This window comes from Leucopleurus acutus, assembly GCF_964270905.1.
Source record: "Leucopleurus acutus genome assembly, chromosome: 13".
In the NCBI taxonomy this organism is placed as follows: Eukaryota; Metazoa; Chordata; class Mammalia; order Artiodactyla; family Delphinidae; genus Leucopleurus; species Leucopleurus acutus.
This window is the reverse complement of record NC_139155.1, coordinates 66,767,377-66,785,801: the sequence shown is the minus strand read 5'-3', so window position 1 is coordinate 66,785,801 and position 18,425 is coordinate 66,767,377. Positions and strand designations below refer to the sequence as shown.

The window sequence follows — 18,425 nt, the reverse complement described above, 5'->3', positions numbered from 1 at the left end:
CAAGTAAATCAGTGGCAGAGACAGAAACAAAGTCCCCTGAAGGATCTGAGCTCAGGGAGGGGACATGGTGGAGATCCTGGCTGCCCCACTGGGGCAGAGGAGCCCTTTGAATACTTATTTGCATGACATTTGCCTGGTTTCTCAAGGACATTGATGCCCCTGTCTCAGCCCGGATGGTTGAGCCCTAGGACTGCTTCCAGGGACTTGGATCTGTCTCCCATCACTTCCAGGATTGCAACAGAAGCCAAGTACTCTTGGGGGCCTCAGTTTTCCCATCTGTAAAATAGGAGTCAGAGGGCTAGGCAGGGTAAGTTCAAAATTTCCTCCCACATCTGGTGGCCTGAGCACCACCACCCTGTTCACGCTCACTTCCTCCCTCACCACCACCCGCATCTTCACCTCCAACTCCACCACCACCTCTTCTTCCGTTAACATAACACCCCCACCACCTCGTCTGCCCCCATCCCTCCTCCACTGTTACTATAACCCCCATCTCTTCATTCTAGCACCTCCACCATCACCAACCTTTGTTATCATCTCTACTATTGCCATCACCATTACCTCCACTACCTCTTCTATCACATCCATCCCACCACTATCACCTCCACTTTGCCAGCACTGTCACCTCACCACCACCACCAGCACTGTCAGTCCTCACTTCCATTATAATTACATACATTATCATCTCCACCCCTTCGATCACCACTGTCGTTACCTCCCCCATCACCAACGTCATCACTTCCACCATTACCACATTTCTACCCCAGAACCCTAATATGGCCTGGGTCTCTGCCCCTGCAAATTCCAGCCTCATAGAGGTGCTAGCCCAGAAACACAGACTAGACTCAGAGACTAGCAGAGGTGGGAAGCCCATCCAGGAGAGGGAATGAGGTATCTGTCCACGTGACTTTCATGCAGGGGACCACACCGGTCCATGAGGATACAGAGGTGACTGTTGATCAGCAGGGAGCTCTGGGCACAAAACTCTGATCATTTTCTGCCTAAACTGAGTGAGATCATTCCTCTGTAAGCAATCAAGCAGCTCTGGAGGAATCAGGGTTTCAGGGACTGCTTAGCAAATAAGAGTGAGAGTGGGGAAGAGGCAGAAGCAGAGCCCACAGCTATCTCCGGCCGTATCTGAACCTGTCACTCATTCACTCTTCTCACTGATTGATTGATTCATTCAACAAACACTTCCCTAGGTCTGTTGGAGACCAGGCCCTATGCTGGGTCCCGGCTAAAGAAGTTCCCAGACCTGTTTTTGACCCTCCTGCCAGTCTGTTCCCCCACTGCTGGGCCTTTCTCCACCCCAGTTCCCTTCCCCCAGACATCCCAATTGACTCTTGTGGTTCCTGGGTCACTGAGGCTCAGGGGACCTCCCCAGCTCACCAGGTGACCTTGAGCAAGTCTCTCTCCCAAGCCACACCCAGTGAGTCTTGGAGGAGGAAAGCTGAGAGGAGCTGGGCTGGGCCTGGCTGTGAGGACATCCAAGGGCAGGCTCAAGGTGTCTGCAGAAGAGGAGGGGCCAGTGCTGAGGTTGAGATGGGAAAGACTCCAGTTGCTGGAGCCTGAGTGTCTGGCTCTGGGATGGGAAGGATAGAGCCAGGTGAGGGGCGGGCACCAAGGCCTGAAAATGGGGCAAGGGTGGGGGCCAAGGCAAGCCCTGAGCTGGCAGGGAGTCAAGAAGGTCACAGGATCAGAGCAGGGACTCAGGTGTCTCTGAAGCCCTGGAGAGGGGGCTGACCTCTGAGCTACCTTACCCTCAGGTGTGTCAATGCCCCTCCCTTGAGCAAGGGCTGGCCAGGCCTACTGGCTGGAGGGTGGGAACAGAAAGACAGCTTCCACTATGCTGCCAGCTGGGACCTGTGCCAGGCCAATGGACCCACTCCCCCTGATTCCTCCCCCACCATGACCATTCCAGGCTCAGCAGCCAGTCCCCAGGGGGTAGGCCACCTTGCCCTGGCCAGCTCTATGTTGGGAAGTTGGTGCCTGTGTCTTTAAATTCTCAGCAGGTTGAAACGGCTGATGACATCACTGGTTCCCGGGAGCTAGCGGAGGAGCTGGAGCCCAAGGGAACCCAGGCTGCTGGGGGCTGCAGACATGGAGGGCCAGGGCATCAGTGGCAGCGGGAGGCCGGGGACCCAGGCTGGCCTGGGCCCCCTGCCCATGCCCCATGGGATTTCCCAAACTGGGGCACCCTCCAAGGTAAGACCCCTAAATCCTAGTTCCCCCATTCCTGATCCTTAATCCCACACACCCCCACATACTGCAGGCACCCTGGTGCCCCAGCTGAGGGGCTGGTACTCTCCTCTACCCACCAAGCAGGGACTGGGCAAACAGGGTACCCTAGGGGCTGAGGGGGTAGTGATGGGACAGTCAGAGAGAGATGGAGTTAGCTGTCTCCAGGACCTCCTGGGAAAGCCCTGGACCAGGTATCAGGGGACCCAGCTGTGCTCCAGCTTTGCTATGTGACCTTGGGCAAGTTGCTTGTCCTTTCTGAGCTAATGCAAAATGAGGAGGCTTGTCCCTGAAGACTGAAACTGTGACATCTGGGATGTCTAAGTTGTTAGTGCTGGAGGCGGTGTGTGTTTGGGGTGGGGGTTTGGAGTGGGACACTAGGAACCAAGGAGGATGCCCAAAATGCAAGCCTCAAAGATCTGAGTTTGGGGACAGAGGTGGAGGCAGAGTTTCAGATTCTCTGAACCAAGCAGGACACGGGATGCAGACAGAACTGCATCTCTGGAGGCAGGGATGGGGCCACCCCAGGGTGAGTGTAAACCTTCGTCTACCCTCCCTGGCAAGGGACACTTTATTCTGACTTCTGGAGACAGGGGCATCAGACAGGGACAGATGGGAAAGGAAGAGGAGGTCCTTGCAGGGCCCCACACCCCCCACTCCACCTGCTGGACATAAAGAGGATACCTGCTTGCCTGTCCTCACAGGTGGGGTGACAACGGTAAGAGGGTACAACTTGTGCACAGTGGTGCGGCGCCAGGATCAACAGAATCCTGGACTTGCTCTGGGTGTTAGAATCACACTTGGGAGGAATGACTATTCCATGGAGCTCAAATGGAAGCCTAGCAAATTTTGGCTCGTACATGCAGAGGATATGAGACCTAGGCTTCCCAGGATCAGGTGTGGCCAGGGATCCTTCACCAGGGTCCTTCATTTTAAGACAGGGAAACTGAGGCCCTGGGCAGGGAAGTGCTTGCCTAAGGTCACACAGAGCTGGGCTGGGAATCGACATGGCCAGTCCCAACCCAGGCTCTTGCTCCTGCACGGAGCTCTAGGAATGGGTGACGAGGACAGAGAGGGCTGTGACCAAGGAATTGGGACGTGGCGGGGGGAACCTGAGGGTTCCTGTGTACTGTGGAGGAAAGGGGGTGGTGTTTAACAGGCTGGCCCCAGGGTGTCCTGAGTGGGAAGATCTGGGGGGGTCAGATCAGTAGCCCTTGGCTAGGGGAGCAGCAGGGACTGCAGGGGTGGGCGGTGCTCAGGGAAGCTGACTCCAGCCACCCAACACTCCAGGGTGGCCAGGGAGTGGGTGCCAGCCAGGAAGGCAAGGAGAGCCCTCAGGTCCAGGCTCACACTCTGCCTCCTTTGAGTTGGGGGTCTTAGTTTCCCCATCTATGAAAGAGGTGTCACAGGTGAGGGAGGGGATAGGTTTCCATGTCCTGTTTCCTCCAAAAGAGAAGCTGATTCACAGCAGAATGGATTGAGGTAAGAAATTAGGAAGAACTTCCTCAGAAAGATGTGCCTTTCTTAGCTAGACAGAGTCTGCTGGGGTCTATATGGAAGTGGAGGCCTGGTTAGGGTTGACTCTGAGTCTCTGACTTGTCCTATCCAAGATGGACTCACGTTTTCAGCTCTCAGCAAAGGAGAATGCAGCACCAGTATGCTCGGAACCAAGGTTGGCTCTGACACCTGTGGGGCCACCAGCAGCAATGCCACCTTCCTCAAAGGGGCCAAGCCTGGCTCTGGCGTCTCCCCGACCCATCCTGGCTCCAATGTCTACCCCTGGAGAGCAGAAGACAGCTCCTGCGCATCGCAGCTCCAGACTGGCTCCAACACCTGTGGGCCATTTGGTGGTGTCTGCCTCGGCTGGGCCGAAGCCTCCTCCAGCTACCCTGGGGCCCAGGCTGGCTCCACTGTCCAGGGACCAGAAGCGGGTGCCACCTGCCTCCATGGGACCCAAGCCAGCCCTGGCTGCTTCAGGCCTGAGCCTGGCCGTGGCATCTGAGAAACAGCCCCCACAGCCCCCCTCCAGCTCTTCCCCTGTGCCCAGTCCAGTTCTGTCACCCTCTCAGGAACAGGCCCTGACTCCAGCATCCATGACATCAGCCCTGGCCTCTGTGGGATGGACACCAGCTAAACAGAGGGATGCCCCAGCCCCTAGACCTCTCTCCCCTTCAGAAGGGCATCTCCAGCCCCCCACTCAGACATCTGGTCCTGTGGGCTCCCCATCCTTGATTCAAGCCCCCCCAGACCCTCGGATCTCCCCCTCCTTCAGAGCCCGGCCTGAGGCCCCCCGCAGCAGCCCTGAGGATCCTGTCCTGTCCCGGACACCACAGACTCAGCCCCTGGATGTGGGCCAGGGTCCTCCAGAGCCTGGCACTCGCTCCCCCGGACTTCTCTACCCCACCTTCCGGCCAGGGGCCCCCTTAGCCCAGACTGTGCCCCCACCTCTGCCCAAGCCACCCCGATCTCCCAGCCGCTCCCCCAGCCGCTCCCCAAACCGCTCCCCGTGTGTCCCCCCAGCTCCTGAGATGGCCCTCCCCAGGCCTGGCACCCAGGGTGCCGGGCCTGGTGGGCATCTGAGCCCCAACCTTCAGCCCAGAGAAACCCCAGCCCCTCTTACCACCTCCTCTTCTACATCCACCTCGTCATCCTCCTCTTGGTCAGCTCAGCCCACCTGCAAGAGCGACCCTGGCTTCTGGTGAGGGGCCCTCTCCCAAGACATTGCTGGGGCTTGAACTCTAAGACTAGCCATCCTTCTAGGGTGGCTTACCCTACTCCACCCCAGCTGACCTCCCTGAGGAAGATTCCCTGTGGGTGTTAGGCCCACTCTGGGGCCCTCGGAAGACAGCATCCTCTCCTAAGGGACTTGCCTACCCCGCCTCAGTTGATCTCCCCTGGAAGTCTGGTGGAAGGGACCCTGGGCCCACTGTGGGTCCTTCTGAGGGCTTATACTCAAGCTTATTTCCCCAGAAAAAGCCCTGTGGGAGGGAGGTTGAGGGTAAGAGAGTGGTCCCCAGTAGTAACCCCTTCTGTACCCCCACCTCCCCAGGATCACTGTGGTCACATGGAACGTGGGCACCGCCATGCCCCCCAATGATGTCACATCCCTCCTTCACCTGGGCAGCAGCGATGACAGTGACAGGGCAGACATGATCGCCATAGGGTGAGGGGACAGGGCGAGTAGACTCCCTCCTGAGCCCCTCCTGCCTCCCAGACCCTCTCCCACGGGAGGGGTTTCTAGGGCGCCCCCCCCCCAATTCCGAAGGCCGCCTCACAGTCCCCCACAGGTTGCAGGAAGTGAACTCTATGATCAACAAGCGGCTCAAGGACGCGCTCTTCACCGACCAGTGGAGCGAGCTCTTCATGGACGCACTGGGGCCCTTCAACTTCGTGCTGGTAACTCCTCCCTCAACCCCCGGGCAGGTGGAGACCCCTGGATTACTCGGCCCTAGCTCTGCCTTGATTCACCGTGGGGCCCGCTGGGCCTCGGTGGCCGGGTCCATGAAATGGGAAGATGGAAGAGCAGACCTTTAAGAACCGGAAAAGGCGAGGGCGGGGGCGGGGGAGTTGTGTCCTGTCTCTCAGCCTCCTCACGCCTCTGCTGCAGGTGAGTACTGTGCGGATGCAGGGCGTCATCCTGCTGCTGTTCGCCAAGTACTACCACCTGCCCTTCCTGAGGGATGTGCAGACTGATTGCACGCGCACTGGCCTGGGTGGCTATTGGGTGAGCGTGAAAGCGGCCTGGGAGGGTACAGGGCCCTAAGGGATCCGTAGATTAGTCCCCGGACCCCCGCGTACTGGCAATATCCCCTCCCCAAGCTACACCCCTTACTCTGAGGCCTGCCTCTCCCCACCCACCCCCACCCACCCCCACCCCTCGTTTTCTAGACCCCGCCCCTTTCTGTCCCCGCCCCTCCTATTGTTCCACTCCTTTCCCTAGAACCCACCCCTCTCCACACCTCCACGGATCCTGGGCCTCACCCGCTGACCCCGCCCACCCTAAGCCCCGCGGGCCTCACCTCCTAGCCTAGGCCCCGCCCATAACCCACCCAACCTTGTTTCCCAAGGGCAACAAGGGTGGAGTGAGTGTGCGACTGGCCGCCTTCGGGCACATGCTGTGTTTCCTGAACTGCCACCTGCCGGCCCACATGGACAAAGCGGAGCAGCGCAAGGACAACTTCCAGACCATCCTCAGCCTCCAGCAGTTCCAGGGGCCTGGAGCTCAAGGCATCTTGGATCACGAGTATGGGCCGGGGCGGGACCTAATGGGGCTTGGGCGGGGCTAGTGAAGGAGGGGTGGGACTCAGGGGCGAGGCCGGTGCGCCTAGTGGGGAGAGGCGGGGCCTATGGGGGTGGAGACCACCCCCACTATAGCTAGGAACAAGAAAGCTGGTAAGTTTGATGGGGAGGTGGAGCCTGCAGGGTGGAGCTTTGCTGAGGGGCAAGGCCTTGCTAGGGGTCGGAACCTAACTTCTAGGTCTACACCCCCTGCTGCTCCGTGGTGGGCTGGCGGCCCTGCAGCAACCCACCCACCCTCTGCGTCATCACTAGGAGCAGCTGTCGGGTTGGATGGGGGCAGAGAAGGATCTGGGCTGGGCTCTTCACCCCATGGACCCCGCTGACCCCCACCTCCGAACAGCCTCGTGTTCTGGTTCGGGGACCTGAACTTCCGCATCGAGAGCTACGACCTGCACTTCGTCAAATTTGCCATCGACAGCGAGCAGCTCCACCAGCTCTGGGAGAAAGACCAGGTGGGGAATCCCAGCCTGGACCCCAAAACCCCAAGCACACAGAACATGCCCTAGGACCACCTGTACCCTAGGCTATGGTCCTTGCCCTCACCTGCCCTGCCCAAGCTCTTGTCCAATTCTGTGCTTCTGGACCCTCACAGCTCAACATGGCCAAGAACACCTGGCCCATCCTGAGGGGCTTCCAGGAGGGGCCCCTCAACTTTGCGCCCACCTTCAAGTTTGACGTGGGTACTAACAAATATGATACCAGGTGAGCTCAGAACTGGGATGAGAGGTGGGGATGTGGGCTGAGGTCTTCTGGATAAGGGAGACAGGAAAGAGAGACAGGAGGCAGAGGTGCCTTGACCCCCAACCCCTGATACTCAGCCTACCCTTGCCCACCGCAGTGCCAAGAAGCGGAAGCCAGCCTGGACAGACCGTATCCTGTGGAAGGTCAAGGCTCCAGGTGGAGGTCCCAGCCCCTCAGGACGGGAGAGCCACCGGCTCCAGGTGACCCAGCACAGCTACCGCAGCCACATGGAATACACTGTCAGCGACCACAAGCCCGTGGCTGCCCAGTTCATCCTGCACGTGAGTCCTGGCCTCATCCTCCCCGCATGACATCCCCAGGCCCAGCTCAGCATCCCACTGCCCACCGGTAACCCCTTAGACCTGCCCTCAGCAGCATCCACTTGTCACAGCAGACTGGGAGTGGGATTATGATCTCCATTATTTATTTATTCTTGGCCATGCCATGCGGTATGTGCGATCTTAGTTCCCGGACCAGGGATCGAACCCATGCCCCCTGCATTGGGAGCTCAGAGTCTTAACCACTGGACCACCGGGGAAGTCCTATGATCTCCATTTTCAGGTGAAAAATCTGAGGCCCAGAGACACAGCACCCCTTGCCCCGGGTCACATGGCTACTAAAGGGAAGGTTAGGATTTGCACCCTGGCTAGTCTGATTTCAAAGGGTATACCTTTTCCACTAATCTCTAATTCCCCTTTTCTGAGAAAGGCTAGGGCAACTTATGTTAAAATTCACATATATAATAAGACCAGCCACGAAAATATTTACTCAAATCCCATGTAGCATTCATTCACATTCATTTATTATTTTTTTACCATCTTACCATATGTGATGGGGAGGGGGAGTAGAGATACGAAAAAATACAAAGCTAAACCCTATATAGTTACTATAAAATTTAACATTGTGTTTAGGATTTTTTTAATTATAAATTTTTATTGATTTATGTATTTATTTTTGGTTGCGTTGGGTCTTCTTGCTGCGCGCAGGCTTTCTCTAGTTGCGGCGAGCGGGGGCTACTCTTCATTGTGGTGTGCGGATTTCTTATTGCAGTGGCTTCTCTTGTTGCGGAGCTCAGGCTCTAGGCATGCAGACTTCAGTAGTTGTGGCGCATGGACTTGGTTGCTCCATGGCATGTGGGATCTTCCCACACCAGGGCTCGAACCCGTGTCCCCTGCATTGGCAAGTGGATTCTTAACCACTGCACCACCAGGGAAGCCCCTGTGTTTAGGATTGGGGCTCCTAGCTGCCAAAGGAAAAAGGGGAAATCCGAGAATGTCAGAACTGGATCTTAGAGACCATGTAGTCCAACTTTCTGTTAGTGGGGTAGGCATGCGCCCCAAGTTGCACACAGGCTCAGCAGCAGAGTGGGGTGGAGCCCAATTTCCAGTCCTGAAACTCAACTCTGGGCTCTCCGATTCTCTTGATCTGATAAGAGCCCAGCAGACCAGAGAATGTTTTCCCTGCTAACTTTGTCATATGGTCAGTCAGAGGGACAGTGGCCAATGTCCTCAGCTGGGAATGGAAATCTGCCCATGTCTGGCCTCCCATGACCTTTGGTAAAAGCCTTGGGTGTGAGGTTTAACCCCCAATCAGGGACCTCACCTTGAGAACCACTCCTTTTGGGTGCCCTATCCTTCCCTCCTTATCTAGAACACTGTCTCTTGTAAAACATTACCTGTTGAGCACCTACTATATGCCAGAGCCTGCGTAGCCTACTTCATGTATGTCATCCCTTTGAATACTGTGGTAGGCCCTGAGGATGTCTAAATTCTCCTCCCAGTTTTACTGATGAGAGAAACAGAGGCTCAGAGAACTTAAATCTCTTATCCAAAGCAACACAGCACAGGACTCAGCAGGAGTTTTGACCCCACAAGGCCCTAAAGGGTATTTCCAAGAGCGCAACCTGGCCAGACCTGTTGTTAGGAACCCACAGGCAGGGAGAGGATGTGCTGGTTTCTTCTGGAGCAGCTTGGCTTAGAAGCTGAGGAGGGAGAGAAAGTTGAAACCAGATAAACAGGGGAGCAGACAAAGCCTGAGGCTGGCACCACCGAGTCTTTCCCTGAGGGACAGAGGTGAAGCCAATACCCTGGCCATCTGCCACCCCAGCAACCCCATCCACATGGTGAACCCCTGCTCAGCCTGGGGTGACCCTGGGAAGAGAAGATTCTTTTGTCTCCATGGACTGATGACAAACATGGTTAATAGTGGTTCCTTAATACAGGTGGGGAAACTGAGTCTTACTTAGCCTGATGAGGGGCTTACCTGAGGTCATGAAGCAGGTTAGTAGCAGAGCCTGGACGGTCTCCAGCCATCTACCCAGAGCTCTTCTTGCCTGCTCATGGGTGTTCACTTTACTCCAGAATATCCAGTGCATCATGGGACTCCTTTGTTAGCTTATAGGCAAGTCATTCATTGAGCACCTACTGTATACTGAGAAGTTTATAGGATGCTTTATATGGTATCTCATTGAATCTGCAGAGCAACCCCAAGAGTTAAATAAGATCATCAGAGTTTAAGGACAGGAGCCCTTCTATTCAGAGAGGTCAAGAAACTCACCTTGGGTCACACTGCATAACAATGGCAGAGCCAGGGCCAAACCCACAGTCTACTAAGCTTCAAAGCTGTGTTCTCACTCACTCCCTAAGGAGGCTAAGGACAAAAAGAGCCCTGAGCTGGGAGGCAGGAAACCTGGCATTCATCCTAGACCTGTTCTTCCTCAGTTTCCCAGCCTGTGCAGTGGCTTCAAAGGCCCTTCATCTCAGCCAATTTGTGCCGACGCAGGCCCAAGGACCCTAGGTGCATAGAATGCTAGAGGGTCTCCCCTGATGTTGCCCCCTGCCCCTGGGCAGTTTGCCTTCAGAGACGAAGTGCCGCTTGTGCGGCTGGATGTGGCGGACGAGTGGGTGCGGCCGGAGCAGGCTGTGGTGAGGTACCGCATAGAGACGGTGTTCGCCCGCAGCTCCTGGGACTGGATCGGCTTGTACCGGGTGAGACGGGCAGGGGTGGTCGGTACATCGGGGAAGGAAGGGCCTGAAGGGGCAGTCAGGGACCCATGTGGGGTCCCTGGCTTCCCCAGAGTTTAAGGCTGCTGGGGTCAGACCTTAGGGGTCACGACCCTGATTGCTCTCGCCCCAGGTGGGTTTCCGCCACTGCAAGGACTACGTGGCTTATGTCTGGGCCAAACACGAGGATGTGGATGGGAACATCTACCAGGTACTTAAGGGGAGCGGGAGAGTGGGAGGAAGTCCCCATTGCCCTTGGGGGCTCAGGATTCAGCTTGAAGGGTCCTGAGGCTGCCTCCCTCACCCCAACCTGGGCCTAAACCCCCTGGCCCACCAGGTGACATTCAGTGAGGAGTCACTGCCCAAGGGTCACGGAGACTTCATCCTGGGCTATTATAGCCACACCCACAGCATCCTTATCGGGGTCACTGAGCCCTTCCAGGTAAGTAGGCCAGGCTGCAGGGTCAGGGGCACCAAAGGAGTATTCACATGCCTCTACAGCTTCTACATTCTGTTCTGTGACCTCCTACAAGTATCCTGACCTTCCTGGGTCTGCCAAGGGGGAGGGCAGGAGTGGTTCCCAGAGGCCTCAGTGGCCGGCTGGGGAGAGGGGCACCCCAGTGACCAGCCTTCCCCCCAGATCTCACTGCCTACCTCGGAGCTGGCCAGCAGCAGCACAGACAGCTCGGGTGCCAGCTCGGAGGACGAGGATGACAGCACCCTGGAGCTGCTTGCATCCAAGTCCCGCAGCCCAAGCCCTGGCAAGTCCAAGCGGCACCGTAGCCGAAGCCCAGGTCTGGCCCGCTTCCCCGGCCTCGCCCTGCAGCCCTCGTCCTGTGAACGCCGTGGCACCAGCCGAAGCCCCTCGCCCCAGAGCCGCCGCCTGCCTCGGGTAGCCCCCAACGGGGGCAGTGATGGTGGCAGCCGGGGCAACAGTGAGGAGGGGCCCCCTGGGCTGCCTGGGTCTTGGGCCTTCCCACCATCTGTGCCTCAAAGCCTGGGGTTGCTGCCTGCCTTGCGCCTAGAGACCGTAGACCCTGGTGGTGGCAGCTCCTGGGGACCCAATCGGGAGGCCCTGGCCCCCGACAGCCTGTCTCCCAGCCCCCAGGGTCAGCAGGGCCTGGAGGAAGGGGGCCTGGGGCCCTGAGGGTGAGGTGGGCAGGCAGGCCCAGGTGGCCCCCTGGGGCTCTGCCCCAATCTTCTGCAAACCCACCTGCCTCCCTCCTGCTGCTGCTCCAGCTTTATGTGCACCTGCCACTCTGTTCTGGCCAGGGGTGGCCAACTGGGGTCCCCCAAACTTGGTCCTGGCACCTCAACTGTGACAATCAGCAAACCCCTATCCCAGCCCCCATCTGGGATGGGGGAGCAAACCTAGAGGTCATCAATTAGGAATTAAATTCTCCAGCCTCACTCCTGACTTCTTCCTAACTTGTTAGCAGTCTAGGGTTGGGGGCAGTCAGAGGGACTAAAGAGATGAGAGGATGACAGATCTGACAGTTACCAGGCACCAGCTGTATACATTACACATGCCATGTCCTTTAAGCTGGACCACAAGTTGTGGTGTTGAGTTCAGTGTAGTTCTTAGCTCCATTTCACAGGTGAGCAAACTGAGACCTCCAAGAGGTTATGTGAACCTTTAAAAATCAGATGCCTAGGGCTTCCCTGGTGGCGCAGTGGTTGAGAGTCTGCCTGCCGATGCAGAGGATATGGGTTCGTGCCCCCGTCCGGGAAGATCCCACATGCCGCGGAGCGGCTGGGCCCGTGAGCCATGGCCGCTGAGCCTGCGCGTCTGGAGCCTGTCCTCCGCAACGGGAGAGGCCACAACAGTGAGAGGCCCGCGTACCGCAAAAAAAAAAAAAAAAAAAAAAATCAGACGCCTAAGCACAGTTTGGCTGTGTGCTGGAGGGAGGGAACATTTACTAGGTGCTGAGTGCTGTCCGTGTTGGTTCGCTTAATCCTCAACAACCCTGTGAGGTAGGTCCTGTTTACACTCTGCTTTTTCAGATGAGGAAACTAAGGCTCAGAATGAAGGAGGTCTCTTGCTTAAGGGCACGGGGGAGATCTGAATTTAGGTCTAGGGCAGAAAGAATGGGCCAGGGCTGGGCCAGGAAGAGCATAGGAGCTGTTAAGAGAAGGGGTCCCCTGGGGAGGTGAGTTGGGAAGCCCCTTTCTAGCTTCCGCCACCCTGGATTCAGACACAGGCACTTCTGTGACATCCCTCATTCCCCACTGGCTGCCCTAGACCTCAGCAGGCAAACGCTGGGGCTTCCCTGGGCAAGTTCTTGAGACATGCATTAATTTTGCAACATAGACATATATGTACCTCCTCCTGGTACCTCCTGGGGCTGCTGCAATGTTACCTTCTCCCCATTCCCATCTGGATGTTAATTTCTCTGGGAAGGCCCAAGCCTGGGGCAGCAGAATGAGCCTCCTGAATACCACATCCAAGCACAGAGGGGTTGTGTCACCAGCCCAAGATCACCCAGCGCAGCAGGAGACGTGGTCCAGCATTTGGGTCTTGGCCCCCCCACCCTACCCATGCAGCCCTCTGGCTATCCACAAGAGCCCGTCCATGCTTCAGTCTAACACGTGGAGGGGAAGCTGAGACCCCCAGGGCCTAGCAAAGCCAGGGACGAGGTCCAGTCTTGTGCCCAGGAGAGCTGGAACTGAGGTCACTGGTTCCAGGATTTCTGCTGTCCTTCAGGTCCTCCGGCTCCCTGGGTCAGCTGCAGACACCGGTCATAGAATGACATGGGGGCCTTTGGGTGCTCTGAAGTCCATGCCTGCCTGTTGTCTGTGCCTGTCCCCTGGAGCTGGAGTTGCCTCTGCTGAAGTTGCTGCAGGTGCCGAGCTGACACCTTGATGGCCCTGGGGTCTTTGGAACAGCTGTGAGGAGAGAAAAGTGGGGCAGGTGGTCATAACTGCCAAGAATCCCACCCTACTCTGCAGAGAGGGTGACCAAGGCCCAGAGAGGAGCAGGGCTGGGGCTGGGAGGGTGGGAGGCTGTTACACCTAGTAGGGGGCAGGATAAACCTGGGTTGGCACCCAGAGGCCCAGGTTCTGCCACTAGCTGGCTGCAGAAACCTGGGTCAGTCTGGGCCTCAGTTTCCCTACCTGTGAAATAGGAAAAGTAACAGAGTTAGCTTTGAGAATCAGAATTGAAATGAATTGTGGATTATGGGGTAAGAGTTAAACAGGTGTTTTACTATGTGTCCTGCAGGCCTTGGCCTATGTACGTCACACACGCCACTTCCTTGGCTTCTACCTCCATTTTATAGGTAAGGAAACAGGTGTGGAGAGGTTATTCAGCTTGCAAGGTCACATAGGAAGTAAACGACAGAGTTGAGATGCAACCTACATGGACCAACTGCAGAGCCGAACCCAGGGATGATGACAGTGGAGCTCAGAGGTCCCCTGACCCCCTCCATCACCCTCTCAGCCCAGGTGCACAAAGGGAGCAGAGGCAACCCACCCCTTGGGAAGTCCCCCATCCCTCCTGGCCCTGATGTCACTTACCCTTTGCCCTCAGCACAGTCCAGTGGAGGGGCCAGTTTGAAGCAGGTCATGCCCAGCAGCTCCCAAAGTATGTTGGCGCCCACAGGTGGGCTGTGGAGCCTCAGGAAGCGTGCCAGACTGAGGGCAGAGGCAGACTCAGGCTGGGGCAGGGCCTCATCAGCCAGGTGTCCCTTCCCAGTGCCTGGCATCAGGCAGCCCACCCCCAAGGGTCCAAGCAGGCCTCACCGGCGCGTGCAGTTGCAGTGGAAGAGGGGTTCACGGGCATTGTTGAACAGCTGGAACTTGGTCTTCTGGGGCCCGATCTGGTGCTCACACTGGTCCAGGCGGCGGAAGCCGCGGCAGGCCTGGCGGGCACCTGGGGGCAGGTGTGGTGGTGAGAGGAGCCCTGTCCGATGCCCACTGCCATCCGGCACACATGCTCTGTCCCACACACACAGTGTCCCTCCATCTCATGCCCTTTGTGCCTTCAGAGTGCCTCACACATAGGAGACGCGTGCACGTGCACACACACACACAGAGCAGTGCTGCCATGGGGAAGCCCAGAGAGTCGAGAGTGGTCAGAAAAGGTTTCCTGGAGGCAGAGGCTTCTAAGCTGAGGCTGGAAGAGGGGAAGAGTCAGGGAGAATTCTCCAGGCAGCAAGAAGAGCATGTGCAAAGGCCCAGCAGTGGGAGAGAGCAAGTGGCTTTAGAAGAACCAAATGAAGTTTGTGGAACTGGAGTTTCGACTGGGGAGTAGGATCTGCAGGACCAGACTCGACAGCCCCTGGGTGTTGGGACATCATGGTGGGGCCTCAGCGAGGAGTGCCATGGACAAGTTTGGAGCTTACAAAAATCCCTCTGGCTGTAGCACGAGAGAGGTTGGGAGACCCCAGAAGGAGCTCAGAGCAGGAAAGGAAGCAACACAGGGGCCCCCCACCCTGAACAGAGTCAGGGACACCTCCTTACAACAGGAGCCCCCAAGGTTAGGTTCTGAGCTCACCTTGAGGTTTTAGGCCACGCCATAGTTCCTGGAGGCCTGAATCAGTGACCTCCAGCTGGACTATGGAGGCCACATCAGGCCCAGGGGAGGCCACAGGGGCCTGGAGGGCTGTGGCATTGGCTTGGCTGGGGTACTCGGACTCTTTCTGCTGTGCTGGCCACTTCTGAGGGTGCTGAATCCACCGAGGCTTGCTGGGTGCTGGGTTCTGAGGACTGGGAGTCAGGGGGATGGCAAGGGAGCTCCAGGAGGCATTGTAGAAGGTCCTGGGCTGGAGACGGGCGAGGGATACAGAGCCATATGTTCTACACCTGGGAGGTAGCACATGGTGGCAATTGGTAACCCAGAATCCCCCCTCCCAGAAGTCCCCAGGTTCATCTCCATGGAGATCAGGGCTCTGCCAGTCCTACCCCTCATCCCACATCCCACTGGGTCCTGCAGGGCACCCAGGGAGCGTCTGCATCCTGGGCCCAACCCTGAGGAGAAGACAGGGAGGACGAGGCATCATTCCCTGGAGGACAGACATACAGAAAGGCTTCCCTCCCAGGCTTGGAGCCCGAGCTCCCCACTGGCTGGGAAGGGGCTCGAAAGGGGCAGCCACATACCCGCCCCACCAGTACCACTCCACACAGGCCTCCTGGTCCTCCAGGACGAAACAGGGGATCGCCAGCACGTTGAAGAAGGCCACGCCCACGATGTCAGAGATGGAGTCCCGCTGGTTATGCAGGCACTGCTGGAACCTGTCCCAGAGCCAGCACTCAGGTCCCTGGACCACAGAGAGCTACTGGCTCCTCTCCCAGACCACCTGGTCACTACCAGCCAGGTGATTTGGGGTCCAAGTGTCCCCTCTCCTGTTAGGCCTCAGCTTTCCCACTGCACAGTGGACTCCGGCTGGCTGATCCTTTAGGATTCTATGGAATCCCAGACTCTGCACCAGGTAATCCCGGTGGATAATCCCACCCCAAGTTCCCAGCCCTCCCTGCCCACCACCAACCTGGCATCACAGTTGCAGTGGGAGATGGTGTGGAGTCGGTAGTTTCGGATGCCATAGTTGTACTGGAAGGGTGAGACAGTCTGTGGGCAGCGGTCGTGTTCCTGGCAGCAGAGATCGGGGCCCTGGAAGACTCCTGCAGGGAGCGGAGGGGGCACCAGCTCAGCAGGGTCGTGGGCACCACATGCCGGCTATGCCCTCGTGGTGTTGGGAGCAGAGACCTGGTTCTCATCCCAGCCCTGATACAGATGACCTGGGTGGCCTCAGGCCTCTCCCTGTGGGACTCACAGTTCCAAAGCTTGAAGAGAACACCAAGGTACAGCCTCTGTTGGGCAATTCCAAGTGCCAGGCAGCCCACCCAGGAACCCTTGCCCATGGAAATATCTTCCTCAGGTGAACTGGTGTCTGCCTCCAGAGTTCTCGGGCTCACACCACAAGTGAAACTCCAAAGTTATGAATGTGTGTGGAATGGAATGGTAAACAGCAGGGTGCAATCTCGCTGGCACAATGAGGCATTGTCAGGATGCCAGCCTGCTCCAACTCAAGTGCCAAGTCCTCCTCCCAGCCCTCCACGTGCATGCACTGACAGCTGTACCGAGAGTGCAAAAAAGCCATGCATGTTTTTCACCACCTGAGCAATGATGCCCTTTACTGAGCATCTCCCAAATGCCTGGCACTTCCCACACCCAAGCACACAGCAGCCCTGGGAAGGAGGTGTCACGTTTATTGTACAGGTGAGGAAACAGATTCAGAGAGGGGAGGTGACTCGTTCAGCTCGGAAGGGCTGAGCTGGGATTTGAACCCAGGCCTTTGGGTCTCGGCGTCCCCTCCACTGGGCACCCTGTGCCCATAAAACCTCCTCTCGGGTAATGTTTTTTTGGCTCAGCCGACCCTGGATCCACCCCAGCCAGCCTCCTTCCTCAGATGGTAATTAATGAAGCCTCCCAGGTGTGAGTAGGACCTTTCCCATCTATAACCACATTCAAGCATCCCATGATGAGATTTATGGTCACCCCATTTTACAGATAAGGAAATTGAGGGTCAGAGTGGTTAAGTCACTTCCTCAGGACACACAGCCTGGGAGAGTGGGTACCAGGGCTAAAGGCTGCATTTCCCCCCCGCACCAGCCCCCCTGTCCACACACCGATGGCTCACCCAGCTCCGAGGTGTTCCCGGCAGAATCCCCAACTCCACACCACAGTGTGCCAGGCATGGTCCAGCCTCTCTTCACCCGCTGGTTCCCCATGCCAGGCGCTCCACTCTGCCCTGCTGCTCGCTTCTCCCTGGTCTCTGCTGGACTCTCGGCAGGCCCTCTGCAGGCCTCCCACTGACGCTTAAGGGTGGCCAGGGATCTCTGCAGCTCAGGTCCAGGGGTGTGGATGAAGGAGTCCCGGGTGATCTCACCAGCACAGAGGGTACTGAAGGCTGTAGTGAGCTCTGGCTCATCCTGCCGGCTGCACACCTGCAGCCTCCCGTGCCCATCCCAGCGGGCATGGAACAGGGCTAGCCCCTGGGCATCCTTGCCCAAGAAGCTAAGGAACCCCAAAGGGCTGCCAGAGATGGGTCTGGCCAAGTGGCAGGAGGTGCTGTGCAAGTGGAGGGCAGGGGAGCCCCCCAGAGCTGCCCCCAGGAAGTTCAGCACCCCCAAGAGCACCACCAGAACCCCCATTCCGCCCTGGCCCAGCCCAGTCAGACAAAGCCCCCGGGAATCCTACCCTGGTGGGCCCACGAGGCAGCAGCTCTGTAGCTGAGCGGAAGCGAGCCCAGCCGACCCGGTGCTGCGGGGCCAATGAATGGAGCTTTGGGAGGAGTAGGAAGGAGGCTGGAGTATGGGGTGATCTGGGGCTTGTAACTGAATCCACCGGCTGGGCAGGCCGCTGATTGGCTGAGGAGTACACTGGCCGGGGCCCACGCCCCCACTTGGCCTGCCTTTCTCCACGCCTTCCAGTCACCTGCCACCAGCCTCGCCTGGATGGGGACGGTAGGAGCCAAAGCCCTGGGCCCTGGGGGCAGGGGCCAGAAGGGGGATCTGTATCTCCCTGGGGAGGGAAGAGGGTCTGGGGGCTCAGAGGAGGCTCCTAGAACTGGTCATCCCCCCATCCCAGGGATGGCCGCCAAGCCCACCTCCATGAAGCTGGCAGAGAGCCACGGGCTTCTGCCAAAGCTGGGTAAAGGAGGTAAGGGCAGGGCTGGGGCTCTGTGGCCACACCCCTCCCCAGGGAGGCTCTGAGGCTTCTGGGAAAGGGAGCATCCATCCCCCCCACTCCCCCCACCCCACCCCCACCCCCCATCCCCACACCCCACACCCCCACCCCACACCCCCACCCCACCCCACCCCCACACCCCCACACCCCGCCCCACCCCCCCACTCCCCCACCCCCCGCCCCCCCCACCCCCCCCACCCCCGCCCGCCACCTGGATGCTCTCCCTGCCCAGTCCTGCTTCTAAGAAAGGCACTCAGCATATTCAGGGGACAGTGCCCCAGGGCTCCCCACTTCCTGGGACTCCAAGCACAGGCATGGCCCGGCAGCAGCCCTCCTGGTCTGATAGATGGTGTAGACACAGCCAGAGCAGACTTTGAAGGCAACACTGGGGCTTCCCTGGTGGTGCAGTGGTTACGAATCTGCCTGCCAATGCAGAGGACACGGGTTTGATCCCTGGT

At 58.0% G+C, this 18,425-nt stretch overlaps 2 protein-coding genes across 8 annotated transcripts; one reads left to right on the top strand and one right to left on the bottom strand.

The window, feature by feature from the left end:
- Nucleotides 1–1,991: 1,991 nt before the first annotated feature.
- INPP5J (inositol polyphosphate-5-phosphatase J) lies at nt 1,992–11,427 on the top strand (the record flags this gene model as incomplete). Of its 6 annotated transcripts, none has more annotated exons than XM_082853561.1 (13): nt 1,992–2,205; nt 3,849–4,936; nt 5,288–5,401; nt 5,526–5,634; nt 5,846–5,962; nt 6,306–6,481; nt 6,878–6,989; nt 7,130–7,239; nt 7,376–7,559; nt 10,128–10,265; nt 10,414–10,491; nt 10,618–10,722; nt 10,921–11,427. In XM_082853561.1, 13 exons carry the CDS (start codon nt 2,101–2,103, stop codon nt 11,425–11,427), a joined length of 2,943 nt encoding a protein of 980 aa, XP_082709687.1. The 6 variants fall into 6 exon arrangements, with proteins under 6 accessions (XP_082709687.1, XP_082709688.1, XP_082709689.1 ...); XM_082853562.1 differs by having other exon boundaries at nt 1,995–2,205; nt 3,867–4,936; XM_082853563.1 differs by having other exon boundaries at nt 2,101–2,205; nt 3,849–3,910.
- A 1,394-nt stretch (nt 11,428–12,821) lies between these two features.
- PLA2G3 (phospholipase A2 group III) lies at nt 12,822–17,432 on the bottom strand (the record flags this gene model as incomplete). Of its 2 annotated transcripts, none has more annotated exons than XM_082853080.1 (7): nt 12,822–13,166; nt 13,797–13,913; nt 14,022–14,181; nt 14,776–15,083; nt 15,378–15,512; nt 15,767–15,899; nt 16,919–17,432. In XM_082853080.1, 7 exons carry the CDS (start codon nt 17,430–17,432, stop codon nt 12,953–12,955), a joined length of 1,581 nt encoding a protein of 526 aa, XP_082709206.1. In that variant the 3' UTR covers nt 12,822–12,952. The 2 variants fall into 2 exon arrangements, with proteins under 2 accessions (XP_082709206.1, XP_082709207.1); XM_082853081.1 differs by having other exon boundaries at nt 14,022–14,151.
- Nucleotides 17,433–18,425: the final 993 nt, after the last annotated feature.